At 38.0% G+C, this 15661-nt stretch overlaps 1 protein-coding gene across 1 annotated transcript in view; it reads right to left on the bottom strand.

The window, feature by feature from the left end:
* TENM1 (teneurin transmembrane protein 1) overlaps positions 1 to 15661 on the bottom strand; it is a 231736-nt gene that overhangs the window by 112394 nt on the left and 103681 nt on the right. Inside the window, exon 11 of the mRNA XM_019657906.1 lies at positions 10539 to 10771. Within this exon, the coding sequence (XP_019513451.1) occupies positions 10539 to 10771 (233 nt within the window). The remainder of the gene's footprint in view (positions 1 to 10538; positions 10772 to 15661) is intronic.

Raw genomic sequence — 15661 nt, 5'->3', positions numbered from 1 at the left:
ACCTTAGATATATATTAATATTAATTTTACATTTTTATGTTTCAATATCAGTGGGGTTTATCTAGATAGTTAGATTATTGGCCATTTTAATTTGCATTCTTTGTATTTCTCTTTCTTAAAAATAATAAATGTAATGAAAGTATCTTTTATACTAGACTGCCAGGATGGTTTCTTGAAGGTCTTCCATTTAGGTTTGTTCCTTGACTTATGGTACTGCCCCTTCAGCAGGTCTCCAGGAACATGCTCAGATGAGCATAACATATTGTCAATCATTAGTACCATGACACTCCTTTTGGAGAGCTGTTCTTTGTTAAAGCAAAGAAAGAGACCAGATCCTCAGAGATTGGCCATAGGAGAGGACAGGCTGTGTGCATGCCTGCACATGTTTAAAATTAACCTATTTTGTCTTTTATTGAATCATACAAATAATAAATGCTCAGAAAATTAAAGAGAATAAAATAAATCACTCATAATTCCTTATACAGCAATGACCATTGCTAGCATAGAAGTTTACATAAACTTCTCAAATTTTTTTCTTGGTATGCATTCACCACCCCTATACCCTTACAGTACTTACAGTTTTGTATCCTGAACTTTCCACTGAATATTATTTTGTGAGTATTTTCCTTATACCTGCAGAGGTGTGCTAAGGTTTGGGGGCAGTGGTAGTGGTCTGTCCTGGGTGCAGACAGTAAGGGGAGCTCATTTTCAGTAGAAATGTTAAAAACAATAATAAAACTGATGAATAGCAGATCTATGTTTACTATTGCCATTCACTGGAAATTCCAAACAATGTTGCTGATAAAATATTCCTCCCACCATCTCATCCCGTTGTTAGTATGCCACTGCAGGCCCACCCAGTTCTGATTAGGGAGAGGGAAGAGGAAAGGCTGAATTTCTGGCTAGGGAAGACAGGCTGAAGGCTGGAGGAGCTTGCTTAGAGTAAGCCACGGAAGTCACTGAAAGAATGAGTGAAGGGGAGACATTTCAAACATTCCGAAGTTTACCAGTTTGCTGTTTAGGTAACTTTAGAGGATCTGCTTGACTTAAAGAAGAAAAAAACCTAGTAGTTTTCTGTCTGATGTGCTTAAGTTAATTTAAGTCATCAGTGCCTGCAAAACGCTGATCTAAATGTGCTGTGTGGTGCTATCTATAATCCTTGGTCTGAAGTGGCCAAAAAATAAAATCAATTTATCAATCATAAAATAAAAATGTGCTCTCTGGGTCCATTTCCAGCTGTGCTTTAGCCCGTAGTTATGTTAAAATCATGGATTTCCAAAGACATCTATGTTTGTTGCATGTCATGTGAGTTTTACATTCTACACCTGCTAATTCAAGCAGTATTGCTGCTAGATCGATGAAGGTAAAAACATGTTCTGATGACTCTTCTGTTGTGGAGTGAATGCTTTGGATTTTCTGGGAAGTCAACGAACTGTAGATTTTATATTCCTTCAAGAATCAGCAAACCATGCTAGACTCACCATGAAAAGACTTTCTCATTTCTTTGATTTTATAATCAGCTCCCTGCATTTTGTAAACTTGAAATTACTGAGCCATCTTGTACTGATGGTGGAGCAATATGGGGCCATGATAAAAGGTTTAGCTCTAATACAGTTTCATGTTTTAGAAACTTAAAAACAAACATTTTGTATTGAAAGAAAATTTCTAATTAACTTCTGAAGAATTTGTACAGTAAAACATCTTACCCTGCTGGAGAAGACTGATAAAGCAAATGTGCTACCTTCTGCTGAAGAGAAACTGTATTTAGAAGGAACTTGCTATTCTCATAAAACTTTTAATAGGAAGAAGTGAATCAAATTCCTTAATTACCATTTTATGGTTTGTAAAAGGGCAAATTATATGCCATCCATTTCCAAACTTTTAAATGTCTTTGGTGCTTTTAATTAAAGCTGCCATATAGAAACTACTAAAGCAATTTTACATAATTAGTTATTTATAGGTTACCATAATACATCACTTAAAATATGACTTAACTGATTTGCAGTCTGTTAGTGTATGATCTCTGTCATTTTTGTTTGGTGAGGAGGGGGTTCTTCTTATTGTCAGTTGAGGTGAGTCTTATGTGGACAGACAAGAAAGATGTGACACTGATGAGCTGTGATAAGGAAGTGAAGTTATTTTGGCTGGTGATCTTAAATAAAAAGAGGAAGAAACATAATTCTGTACTGTCTTGACATGTAGGGGTCTAAGTTTTATTCCAGACAATACTGCAGAGGAGAAGTATATCATTGTTATTCCCCCATCTCTCCCTACTTTGCTACAATTCTGTCAGATATCTAGCACCTGGAGTAGATCCCACCTTGGCTTGTCCCCTCAGGTGATCTCTCATCTATCCAAACACATCCAGCTTGTGCTCCATGCCCCAAGACCCTATACACTGTTTTAATGAGGAATTAATGAGTTGCTCTCCCAGGCAATATCCTGCACTAAACACTGAAGTTCACATCTAAAGAAAACAGTTAGGAAATGAATTTAATGGTGAAATGGTAGGTTGCTGAGGGAATTATTTTGGTTAGGTGGGCCTTGGGGGAAGGGTTCCTCAAAATACAACACATCTAAGGAACCAGCACTAGAAGTATTGCATCTCACGGTTGGGAGGGATCAACTGTCAAATCGCATACAATATCTGAATGCCACCCTACCTTAACTCTTTCTTCTTTTGTGGCACCATTCCTCACTAGAAATGATCTAGTCTCAGATTGACTTACAAGGACATAGAACTTGCCTGCTTCCAAAGTAACTTATCCCATGCTTGGGTCTCTATTATAAGCAGTATTATTATTAGCAACAAAACAGCAAGTCTGATCACAACGGCAGGTAACATTACTGTGTACACACTATATGCTGGGCACTGCACTAGGCACCTTACATGCCTTACGGAACACTCTGTTGTGTAGGCACAACTACTAGCATGCTAAATTCACAGATGTGGAAGCTAAAGCTCAGAGAAGTTAGGTGACTTACCCAAAGCCACACATTTAATGAATGGTGGGTCTGGGATTTGTATCCAGTTCTGTTTGACTCCAGAACCTGGGAACTTATCTGTCAAGGTATTTGGCCTCGAAAATATTATCTCTGTGTTTGCTAGAATCTTATGCATACATAAAAATTAAAATAAATGCAGAACAAAAAGTCATTTAATAATGTATTTGTAGCTTTATAAAACTTAAATAAAGTTAATACAGGTTTCTCTGTATTAACTACGGATGTTATATGGACCAATTAGCCAAGGCGAGATACAAGTGCTTTCCTTTTGTCTGACTTGTCCCACCAACAGCTTATGGCTTTATGGCTTTAGGATTATAACAGAAAGACAGAAAGGTTCTCGAGTTCCAGATGCTGATATAATAGAAGGTCAAAAACTTTTGACTATCATAAGCAGATGCATTAGACCAACTATGAATAACAAGTTAAGGTCTCATTCTGGTTGCCTAATAGTCATTAAGTCCTCTGGTGGAGCTACTGTAAACTGAGAGACCAATAACATAGTTTAGGAAAGAAATCTCCAGAATTGGAAACAGCATAGGTCACTGAGCAATATAAGACAAATATTTTGCCTGAATTTTAAGGCTTTGTCAAACATATTTTTCTCAAGATGACCTTGATTCTAAGATAAGTATGTGGGAGGAAATTTCTTACAGGAAATACCTTGAAGTTGAGCCGGGAATTTGGCCATGGATGGTGGAATGTTGATCTTACCCAGAAAGTATACTTCACTAAGTGACTCTTCCAAACCTTTCCCACATGCCTCAAGGCCTAACCTCACTTCCTCATTTTTAGAAGAATAGATCCACCTCTCTGAGAACATTGAGGCTGTAAGAATGATGTACCATCAACCTTCTAGGTCCTTCTACCTACAAACTTACCTTCATTCCTTCACCTATACATTTTCTTAAAATGGTCTCTTCAATTTCCCTTCCCATTGAAGGCCTATTCCATCCATTTCCTCCTAGACCTTATTTCATCATTTATTCCCAGTCTTCTGTATCTTTCTATGTACCTATAACCATTGCTACATCTCTTCTATAGAAAAAGCCTCCTCTGAATGCCTTGTCCATTCACTACTTATCACTTTTATAAACAAGCTCCTTGTTAGAGTGATCTTCACTAGTGATATTTACTTTTTCACCACTCATTGACTCACTCAATGAGTGAGAGGTGAAATCTGATTTCCACCTCTATCACCATTCAAAACACCAATGGCACGGTCATAAATGAGGTCCTTATAGCCTAATCCAATGGCTGCAAATGTGTTACATTTGAACTGTTTTCCACACCTTCTGAAACAAACTATTACCTTGACTTCCTGGATACCAAACTCTCTTTGTTCACTTTTTTTTTCTGAAGATTTCTTCTTTGTCTTTTTCACTAAATGCCTTTCTATTGCCACACTGTACATATCAGTACTCCCTATGATTTCTTTGCCCCAGCTTCACTCCAGTGCATTTTGTACCATCACCAAAATAATCTATCAAAAATGAATGCATTGGGTGATATCACTTTCCTGCTTCAAATTCTTCACATATAAGATAAAATCCAAATTTCCTAATCCTGTTCCTTTTCCTTTTACTCTCAAATATTTTTACCTTAACAATACTTATTTATTTGTAGTTTCCTAAATATACCATTCATTTTATGAATGCTGTGGCTTGCCTGTCATTTTGTTGAGGGCTGGACCTAGTGTCAATCAAAATGTTTATGTCACAGTAATGGATAACGTAATAAAGGAATTTAGGAAAAAACTTACTGCTCCTCATTGTATAGGAGAACTAAAAGAATATTTTCATACCTGTTTGTATACTATACGCTCTCCCTCACAGACACCAGTGACATCAACAAGATGTCACTGATCAGAGTTTTAGCATCTTTCCAATAACCCGAAATTTAGCTCTTCAGGGTACCATGTGAATGTCAGGGGAATCAGTAGAGTCTCAGGATGCACCTCAGATAGAACTGGGTAGAGACAAAACAGATGGTTTTTGTCTTGATTTTATCATACACAGCTACCTTAATTGCCAATAAAGTCAAAGTAACTCCTGTATGATTAGGATCATGAATACCTAAAAACACTTTTGGAAGCTTCGAGATTTAGGGATCATTTCCCTCCTAGGGAATGACTCAGGGGCTGTTTGCACTCGTTTGTATATTGCCTAAACCTTGTTAAGTTCTGAGATCAGTTTGCTTACAGATGCACATGAAAATAGAGATATAATCCTTGGTGAGGTCTAAGGGAACCAAATTAACTCATTGATTAATTTCATCCTGTCCAGTAATTCCTTCATCCTCTGTATCTACTTAAGAAAATAAATGTATTCAGCTTGTCACAAATTTTATTTTATATTCCCACCTAGTACCATTTCACATTCTGCTTAAGTACTTGGTATCCACTATATGTCTCATTAGTTTGAGTTCTCTGTAGAATTAAAGAAAGTTGCAGTAAAAATAATAAATGGAACCTAAGGTTCAACTACATCATCCATGCATGTTTTAAAAGCATCTTTCAAAGTAAATTCAAACTCACATACAATGCCAGGGATTGGCACACCATCAAACTCTTTGCTAAACTTTTTTTCCTTGTCCCATTACATTGAAGTTCTGATGAGTAAAATTGGGATTCCAATCAAAGTGTGTAAAATTTGATCAGATAAAAACTTTTTCCCAGAAATATACCCGGGGGCTATCTTACATGAAGTTCTATTTAGGGACACTTCCATTTTTCCTTTCAACAAAATTCGTAGTTACCACGTGCAGTCAAGAAATTTAATGAAGTTAAGGTTTCCTGCCTCCATCCCTTAAGAAAAAGTTGCTGAAGTTCCTAATTGTAGAATCTTTCAAAGACATGTGACAAGTTTTCCTGTAGATTTATTTGAATGATTACATTTACAGACTATGTAAATGCTATGTCGTGCACTATGGGTACACTACCATGTCAGAAAAATCAGACGAATCATTTAATAGAAAAAGAAAACTAGACTAAAAGTCATTTATCTTGCAAATAAAACTGTTTTGTTCCCATTGAATACATGTCATTACATTGAAAAGCATTTTCCAACCATTTCCTACCCTCCTGGAGAAGTCAACAGAGATTATGGATTTTAGCTGAAGGGCAGGCAGTGTGGTATAGTGGAGGCCACCGAGGCCCATACCCCCCACTTTTTTTTTGCATCATAATTTTTGTAGTCAGGCAGTCTTGGTTTGAATTCCGGTGTTACCTGTAAACTGTATGACCCTGAGTAAATTTCTTAACCTATCTGAGTTTTTGTTTCCTCATCTATACAATGGGGATAATACTATTTACTTTGTGCATTGTTGTGTAGATTAGAGATACTGTGCATAAAATATCTAGCACAGTAGACCCTCAGTAAGTTATAGCTCTGGTTATTTTAATACATTAATACTGAGAGGGAAATAATCCCAGACCTTTCAGTTTGTAGCTGAGGAATCTCAAGACCCAGTGTTTAAATGACTAGCCCAATGTAACAAAACTAGTCAATGGCATCATTAAATCTATTTTAGTGTTCAGGAAAATGAAACAACAGTGAGGTACAGTGACTTACACAAGGTCATTCAAAGAAACACTGGCATTACATGGATTGAACAAGAAAGTCTAGGCTCCCTAACTCAATTTGCTGCCATTTAAAAAAAATCCCATGGTTTCTGAACTTTTACTTTTTGCTGACTGGTTTTTAATCACACTTGATAATTTAATCCTAACTTTAGGATGAATGATATCAAAACCAAATTTCATTTCATCCCATTTTTAGAATAGATTCAGAAAATAAATCAGCTGTCTTGCAGATTAACATTTACTTGACTTAACTTGCATAATTAAGGACATGTTGGAGAGCCTGTCTATAATTGCAATATGTTGGTTGTTGAAGTCTTAGGGCAAGTTCTCTTTCCTAACCTTGGAATGGTAGTCCCTAGATGTACATTTCCATTTACTACTGATCTACAGCTTTTCTTTATTAGCTGCTAGGTGGGGAGAAAAAAATCAAACCTCTCCTTAAAGAAATCTATTAAATATTTGCTATCTTCTAAAGTGGAAGGAGGAAGGAACTGATGTACATGGTAGTTGTAAAGCAAAAAACAAACAAATTGGGCTTTCTTGAGAGATAAAGAACCTACAGGAGACCCTCAAAAGCAGAATTAGCAATTAGCAATACTCTCAATTTGCACTCTGTGCTTTAATGACTTCTTCCATGATTTTTCCTTCTACATAAGTCTATAAAATTGCATTCCATATAATGAGAATCTCACTTCTGATTCACTGCCAATGGTGATTACTGTCTATATTCGGCATGGAGATAGGTGCCCTGGCTAGGCACCTAAGTATTCTGACCAGCATTTTTAAGCGTGACTGATGTCTGGACATAGGTTCTGCTGAGTGATTTTTGAAGATAACCAACAGGGTTTTCAAGTACTGTTAACATGGTTAAAGGTGATGCGATGGACACTTAGTGTGAGCCACACATTCCCCTCCTTTAAACATCCTTATTCACTCACTGGATCAGAGCAGATGTTGCCAACATCAGCTCAGAATGTTATGTGAAAGTGGTCTTAAATGGGTTAGACATTCAACTGTCTGAAGCCTGGGCCAGATGTTCTTAAAGTCCTGACCACATTGGGATGATGAAAGAGTACCAGATTATTGTAAAGGCCACTCTTGGATAGAAAGATGAGTAAACCAAGCCAAAGGAAAATGTACTACCAGCTACGATGAGAAAAACTTAGTTTAATATTAACTTTAATAGGTACATAAATTTTGGCACTCTTTATTACTGATGTTTCAAGAATTCATGTAAATCCTTTTCATCAGGACTGTATTACTGTTGCTTTCCAAGAAAGAAAAAAGCCACAATTACTTGTTTTATTTGGAAAAGCTGATATATTCATCCTTTATATGGCAGGTTAAATGTGATAGGTGAGAGGAGTGGTTTTCATATTAGCATCAATTCAGAAGGGTGTCAATTAAGCACAATACAAGCTTGATTTCTCCCTATCTCTTATGCAGAAATCCTTAAAATACTTGCAAGAGTTCTAAACCAGTTTAAAGGTGGGACCCAGTCTGATGCATTTCCTTGAAAGATGAGCCGATTCCATGTTGCACCTGAATTATGCACTTGCTTATTGAATATTTATTGTGGACTAATATGTGTGAGAAATGAGAGCTGGCACAAGAGAAGAAACATTTCAAAACACTTTACCATGGTACTTGGGGGACTTAAGTTCCTATAGGTAAAAAAGGTCATCCTCTTAAAGCAAGAGTTACCTAATTGATCAATTACACAATAAATATGTGTAGTGAATCCCACAATGTGCAAGATATTCCTGGAGAGGTGGGGGAGATTCAAAAGAAATATTAGATGTATTGGGTTGTCAGAAAAGTCATGATCCATTTTTGCAGCGAAAAACAGAAAAATACGTCATGACTTTTCTGACAACCCAATAGTTTCTCATCTCAAGCAGCTTATTTGAGTAGTAAAAACAACAACAACAAAATTTACCTATTCATGAAAGAACTGGAAAGTTAAAGAAAGTAAAGTGCAATCAAGTGCTAATTGGGTAATGTAGATATTGTTAAAGAAATTCAGATTTAATGGGCTGGGGTTAGCCCAAGGGGCTTTATGAAAGACATAGATAGGACTTGAATATGGCCTTGAATAAAGGGAAAGCTTTAAACTCCGATTATAGTTGGAGTTTAATCATCATATGTCAAATGTCAAATGGCTAAAGAGTAACCTCCATATTTGAAATAATAAGTGACCATCTAACAAATTAAACACATTGACCTCACTACATTTTTAGGGCATGGAAAGATGTTCATAATAAATTAAGTGTGAAAAGCAGATTATAGAACAACATTCTCTAAGAGGATTCCATTAGTAGAGCATAAAATATATGATATGCATAGAAAATGTCTAGACAGATATACATTAAAATGTTAACAGTGTTTTTCTATGTGGTAAGATTATAGGTGACTTTAATTAAAAATATATTCACATGCTCCTCTTTTTAACTTTCCTGCAATAAATGTATTTTATTTGTGTAACAGTTTTACGATCACACAGACTTCTTAAAACCCACTAAAATGAATACTTCATAAAACCTACTAAATTAAAAGTGTGCACGCATGCATGTGCACACCCCCCCCCACACACACACACACAATCTTGGAGAAGGAATACAGAAGACTGATTAAATGATTAAGGAGACAGAGTGAATGATACATGATGACAGACTTAAAAGTTGACTATCCTTCAGCTAAGATGGGAATATGATCCAAATTTATAAAATCATGAAGCTGATTGGGAGAACACAGATTTACTCACAAATCCCCAGCAACAGAATTGAGAATAGAGGGTTGGCCTTTGAAGATTGAGAAGTAAATTTAAGACAAATAAAAGTAAGGTCAAGTTCCCACAGAAGGAAAAAAAAGGAATTTGTTATTTTAGGGTTGATATAAATTGAACCAATAAATAGCTTCAAGAATGATTTAAATAAATTAGTAGAGGAAAGGTTTATTAAAGAGTGGTTGTTAAGCAAAAGCCGGAGATGTTTAGAATCTGTGAGATATTCAATATATTCAACATATTTAAACTTTTTAAATTAGTTTCAGGTGTACAAAACAATGTAATAGTTAGATATTTACACCCCTCACAAAGTGATAACTCCCCTCTCCCAATCTACTATCCCTCTGACATTGTATATAGCTGTTACAATTCCATTGACTCAGCTTCCTATGCTGTACTCCACATCCCAAACTAATTAGAAACAGTCTCAGAGACATAGAGGAAAAAACCAAAGGTTGCTAGATGGGAGGGGAGTGGGGATGAGGGAGAAGGTGATGGGATTAGAAAGCACAAATTGGTAACCACAGGAGTGCCACGAGGATACAAAAGACAGTTTGGGGAAAATAATCAATAATGTAAAGATTTTGTAGGGTATCCTACGGACACTTTTCTTATTAGGGAGACCACTTCATGGACAATGTACATGCATGATCACTGCAGTGTACACCTGAAGCTGTAACTGAATAATAATGAATGTCAACTGTAATATATATATATATCTCCACAGGATGTGGAGTGGAGTTTGAATTTAAAGATTAAAATAAATGAATAACATATTTAAATATTAACTGTGGTAGAAGAAGCCTGCATCCTTGAGGCTCTTTGCTGGTCTAGTAATTAGCCCTTTGGTTGTTGGACTGTTGAAAGTTTCCAGAAAATAGTCCTTGGGGAGAAGATGGGATGTCAGCGAGATACTCAGAGGGCTCTGGGCAATAATTAATTATCAACCAGAAAAGTAGCATTTCAATATTTTAATGTTATGTCTATACTAATGCATATTGGCTTAAAATTAGTCCTGACTATGCCTATCTTCTGAGATAGACTTCAGAGATGACGTCTGTCAGAGGGATAGTAAGATAGATGGATGACAGTATGGCAGCAGTCTTAAGATTTTGAGAAGTCAAATGAAATCATTAGAAGACCAAACGATTTTTTCTTTTTTACCTCGAGGGCTGTTCAGTGAAGCTTCAGATGCTCTCCCGCCATCTCCACAGTGACTTTGGTCAAAGGGAAGGCATTGGTCACCTGTTCCTGCCACCACTTCAAAATTCTTGGACAGATCTTTTATTTCCACAAGAGATTTCAACTTGTAGACTTTTCGAGTATTGGTGTCTGATAGATAAAGTGATTCAGACATAGGGTCCATAGCAAGATAGTATTTGTGAGCAGGACTTGTGCTGAGGAAGAGAAAAGAAAGGTTATTCAAAGCAATTTTTTCAGCATGCACTCTTGGGGTCTGCCTTTTGTCACAAATCGAAAGTCCTCATAAGGATGAACAAAGTCATGTATCTTACTTCTTATGTACTGAGAAGATAAATACTTTTTTGTTTTTATAGTAATGGGTCTAAGTAAAAAATAAATTCGATGTGTACTGCTAACCTGTAATGATGTTATTTCAATACCATTCATTTGCGGGTAGAAGAAAAAGCAGAAGAGACTAAATCACAGGAGATAATTTTTCTCATACATACCTTTCATACCCAGTTTTCCAATTACCTACTGGATGACTGCCTGGATGTCTCACAGTCACCTCAAGCTCAACAAATCCCAAACATGAAGCTACTTTCTATTCCTGCCTTTTGCATCCCTCATAAACCTACTTCTTCTTTCCCGGACTTCCTGACTCACTTGCAGATACTATCATCTCCCAGGCTCCAGTTGTAAATTGAAAGGAATGAACAAAGATAGAGGAATGTTACTTAGGGAGGGGTGTGCTGGAGATACATTGTCAAATTTTCCCTGTTCAAACTTCCAGTTTTTAACTGACTACGTTTTTAAAATCCATTTTTTCCCTTCTAATTCATTTTTTCTTCTTTTGGGACATAACAAAACTGTTTATATTTGACCCTTTTTGTTTTAACCACAGCCATACCTCCTAAAGATGACACTATAGTTACCTTGATTGGGTTTTGGTATTCTTGAAGTACTTCAATTACATATTGGCATGGTATCTCTTGTGTTATTTTTATCTGCATTCATGGCTGAGTTCATTCATTAATTTTGATTCTTCTTAATTTAATTTTTCGATGGCTGCAGTAACTTTGGTTTGGAGGATGTTTTGTTTGAACCTAAGGCTCATGTACTTGGACATTATCCAAGCCCCAAACCCAGAAATTTAACGCTTACTCCCTCCTTTTCTCATCACACGCAATTATGTCCATAATTTAGCTTGCAGAACCATTCTCTTCTTCGATTCCTCCAGTCATTACATTAGTTCTAAATATCATCATCACTGGCCTGGAATATGTTCTATAGTCTTGTCCATAGAAGGTGTTTTTTAAATCTGAAAACTACTCTGCCTCCAGAATTATTCTGATCATTTGGCTCCCATCTTTATAAACTTTAAAAACCGTTTAACATTCCTTGGTGCAGTAAACAAGCCTTTCTGAATTTATAATAATACATTCTCATGTCTTTTAAGGTTTTACTCAGGCATCCTCTCAAGAAGGAACCCTTCCCTAAATCTCCAGTCGGGGTTATTTGCACTATGCTCACCTCTATTCTGGGGATTATATATCACATTAATTTCTTTTATATATTTGTATCCCCCAATAAACCATGAGAGCTTGGAGAACAACTTTGTTTTTTATGTCTAACGTGCTCACTGCCTAAAACTCTGCCTCAAATCTAGTTGGCAAGCCAGAAACCATTTACTCCTCCTTCTTTTTATCACTCCACATATACAATAAAACATCATGTTGGTTTTATTAAAAATTCTACCTCTGGGGGTGGCCGGTTAGCTCAGGTGGTTAAAGCACAGTGCTCATAACACCAAGGTTGCCTGTTTGATCCCCACATGGACCACTGAGTTGTGCCTTTCACAACCAGATTGAAACAACTACTTGAACTTGGAGCTGATGGGTCCTGAAAAGTGCCCTCCACAACTAGATTGGAACAACTACTTGACAGGTCCTGGAAAAAAAACACTGTTCCCCAATAAAATTTATAAAAAAATAAAAAAATTCTACCTCCGAAGCTCTTCTCTAATCTTCCCACTTTAAAAAAAAAGAAAGGAGTAAAACTGTATGTATTGGAAAACGACATGAATATCTATATAGAAAATTTGATGTAATCTACAGAAAAGCCTCTAGAGCTGAATGGTGTGTAACAATTGAATATCCATATACAAAAAAAGCCAACTTTGACTCTTACCCTATACCATGTATGAAAACTAATTCAAAATAGGTCATAGATCTATATATGAAACTTAAAACTATAAACGTTCTAGAAGAAAGCAAAGGAGACCATAATTGTGACTCTAGGTTAGGGAAAGAGTTCTTAGGTATGATACCAAATGCATGCTTTATAAAAGAAAAAAATATAAAGTGAACTTTATCAGAATTAAAAATATCTACTCTTCTAAACATGTCATTAAGAGAATGAAAGTTGGAGCCAAAGGGTGGGAGAAAATACTTAGAAAGTCATATAACAGAGAAAGGACTTGTATCCAGAATACATAAAGAACACTCAAAACTCAGTGGTAAGAAACAGTCAATATAAGTACCCCCAAAATTGTACCCACTTCTCTTTATCTCCACTGTCATTAATCTAAGGCCCCATCATCTCTCACCTGAACTTCTTCCTTGGTACCACTTCTGTGTTGTGTATTTGTTCATTAGTTTATTGAAAAAGTATTTACTGACTTCTGGTAAGATGGTGGAATAGACAGATGCTGTGCTGACTGCCTCCCAGGATTACACCAAAATTACAAATAATTTATAAGATATTCAACCTCGGTAGTTCCCTGGACCCTAGATGAAGGGAACCTCTAAATGAAGGACTTAAAGAGGAGGCCAACTCAAGTCCGGTAGGAGGGGCAGAGACGACAGAGGGCGAACCCTGTGAGGGACACCTCAGTGGTGGGGAGGCTTCTCCGGTTGGGGGCGAGACCCTCCGACCCCACACCACGCTCACCACCCCAGAGCTACGTTGCCGGGAAGAGGAATTCTATGATAGCTGGAAGTAGAAAATAGTGAGGACTCTCTTTGCTCAACTCGGTGAGGGCAGCTGGAGAACCAGTGGAGCCGGCAAACCGACTCATTCGCTGGTGAGCACTCACCCGGTTCCTGGTGGAAGGAGTGGCTTTGTGAGCGGAGCCCAGGAGCCTGTGAAAAGGACTGAGATGAGTGCCTTTGGTGTGGGAGCTGGAGGTTTTTGGGACCATTGTTCCCCTGGTGTGGAGCTTGCATACGAGTAGTGCACAGGAGGCCCGTCATTTTTTCAGCACTGGGCCCTCCCACAAAGGCTCAGGTCTGGGACTACATTGGTCTGCTGGAATTGGCGCAGGAGTGCATGTGTGCGTGCGTGCATGCGCATGTGGCCTTGGATCCCCACCCTGCACACTGCTTGTGCTGGGTAGTCAGGGAAATGCCTGTCAGGCACGTTCCAACTACAACAGACTGCTTATTGAGACTCGGAAGTGTGTGACTCGCCTTAGGTCCCCGATTTCCGCACAGCGCATGCAGAGTTGCCTGGGTAACAATTGGCTATCGGGCTGCTTCGCCTGATCTGCAAGCAGCTGATTGGGACAGGCTGAGACACGGAGTTTTCCTGGGAGTGTAGGGTCGCGAGCTATGCATCTGCGTGATTCGGCCAGGGCTTTCCAGGCGAGTTTGTGTGGGCTGGCTGCCGATGCAGGAGTGCATGCTGCTCTGACTTGGTGGGGGCCACTGACCACACCCTGTGGTGCCTTGGGGGCCTGCCCCGCCCACCGAGAGCTGTGTTGTCAGGGTCACCCTGAGCCCCTGCTGCCTGGCCCCTACCTCCACAGGCCACACAGGGTTTCTTGCAGCAGCAGACAGCCCGCAACAACCTGTGAGGATTTTTGGTGGTGAGCACGGTTCCAGAGCACACAGCAACTAATTCTGGGAAGCTCACTTCAAGTCTAAAGGGAGGTCGGCGCAGGATGCCCTGAGCCATTCCCCACAACAGCTGGTGCTGAGTCACCCAGAGTCTCTCTATTGCTGAGCAAGTGGTCTGCAGATTAAAATGGGTGGAGAGCCCCTCCCTTTTTTTTCTTTTTCCTTTTTTCTCCTCTTTTTCTATTTTTTCTTTTTCTTCTTTTTTTTCTTTCTAGGTGATCTAATACATCAAAGCAATCAGAGTGATCGCCAGAATGAAGAAACATAGAAACAAGTCCCAAGTCAAAGATCAGAAGAAACCTCAAGAAATGGAACTAAATGAAACAGAGGTATCCAACCTTTCAGAGATGGAGTTTAGAACACTAATGATAAGAATTTTTAAGGAACTTAGGGAGGACATAAAGAAGGATACAGAAATCATAAAAAACAACCAGTTAGAACTAAAGACTACAATAACTGAAATGAAGAACTACTCGAAGAAATCACCAGTAGATTAGATGAAGCAGAGGATTGGATCAGCGATATAGAAGACAAAATAACAAAAATCACCCAGTTGGAACAACAAAAAGAAAAAAAGAATAAAAAACAATGAAAATAGTTTAAGAGACCTGTGGGACAACATCAAGCACAACATCATTCACATCATAGGAATACAAGAAGGAGAAGAGAAGAAGCAAGGGATCGAGAATGTATTTGAAGAAATAATGACTGAGAACTTCCCTACCCAGGTGAAGGAAATTGACATACAAGCCCAGGAAGTGCAGAGAGTTCCAAACAAGCTTAACCCAAAGAGGTCCACACCAAGACACATCATAGTAAAAATGGCAAGGGTTAAAGACAAAGACAGGATCCTAAAAGCGTCAAGAGAAAGACAGCAGGTTACATACAAAGGAACTCCTATAAGACTAACCACTGACTTTTCCACACAAACTCTGCATGCCAAAAGGGAGTGGCAGGAAATATTCAAAGTGACACAAAATAAAGGCCTACAACCAAGATTGCTCTAACCAGCATGGTTATCACTTAAAATTGAAGGAGAGACAAAGAGATTCTCAGAAAAGAATAAACTTAAGGAATGCATTACACCAAGCCAGCATTGCAGGAAATGCTAAAAGGGCTCTTTTAAACAGAAGAAAGGGGAAAACAAGCTAACCCAGGAAGATCAGAAATACAAATAACAAAATGGCAATAAATATGCACCTATCA

This window comes from Hipposideros armiger, unplaced genomic scaffold (assembly GCF_001890085.2).
Source record: "Hipposideros armiger isolate ML-2016 unplaced genomic scaffold, ASM189008v1 scaffold_281, whole genome shotgun sequence".
Lineage (NCBI taxonomy): Eukaryota > Metazoa > Chordata > Mammalia > Chiroptera > Hipposideridae > Hipposideros > Hipposideros armiger.
The sequence above is the reverse complement of the archived record's forward strand: the minus strand, read 5'-3'. Positions and strand labels throughout refer to the sequence as shown.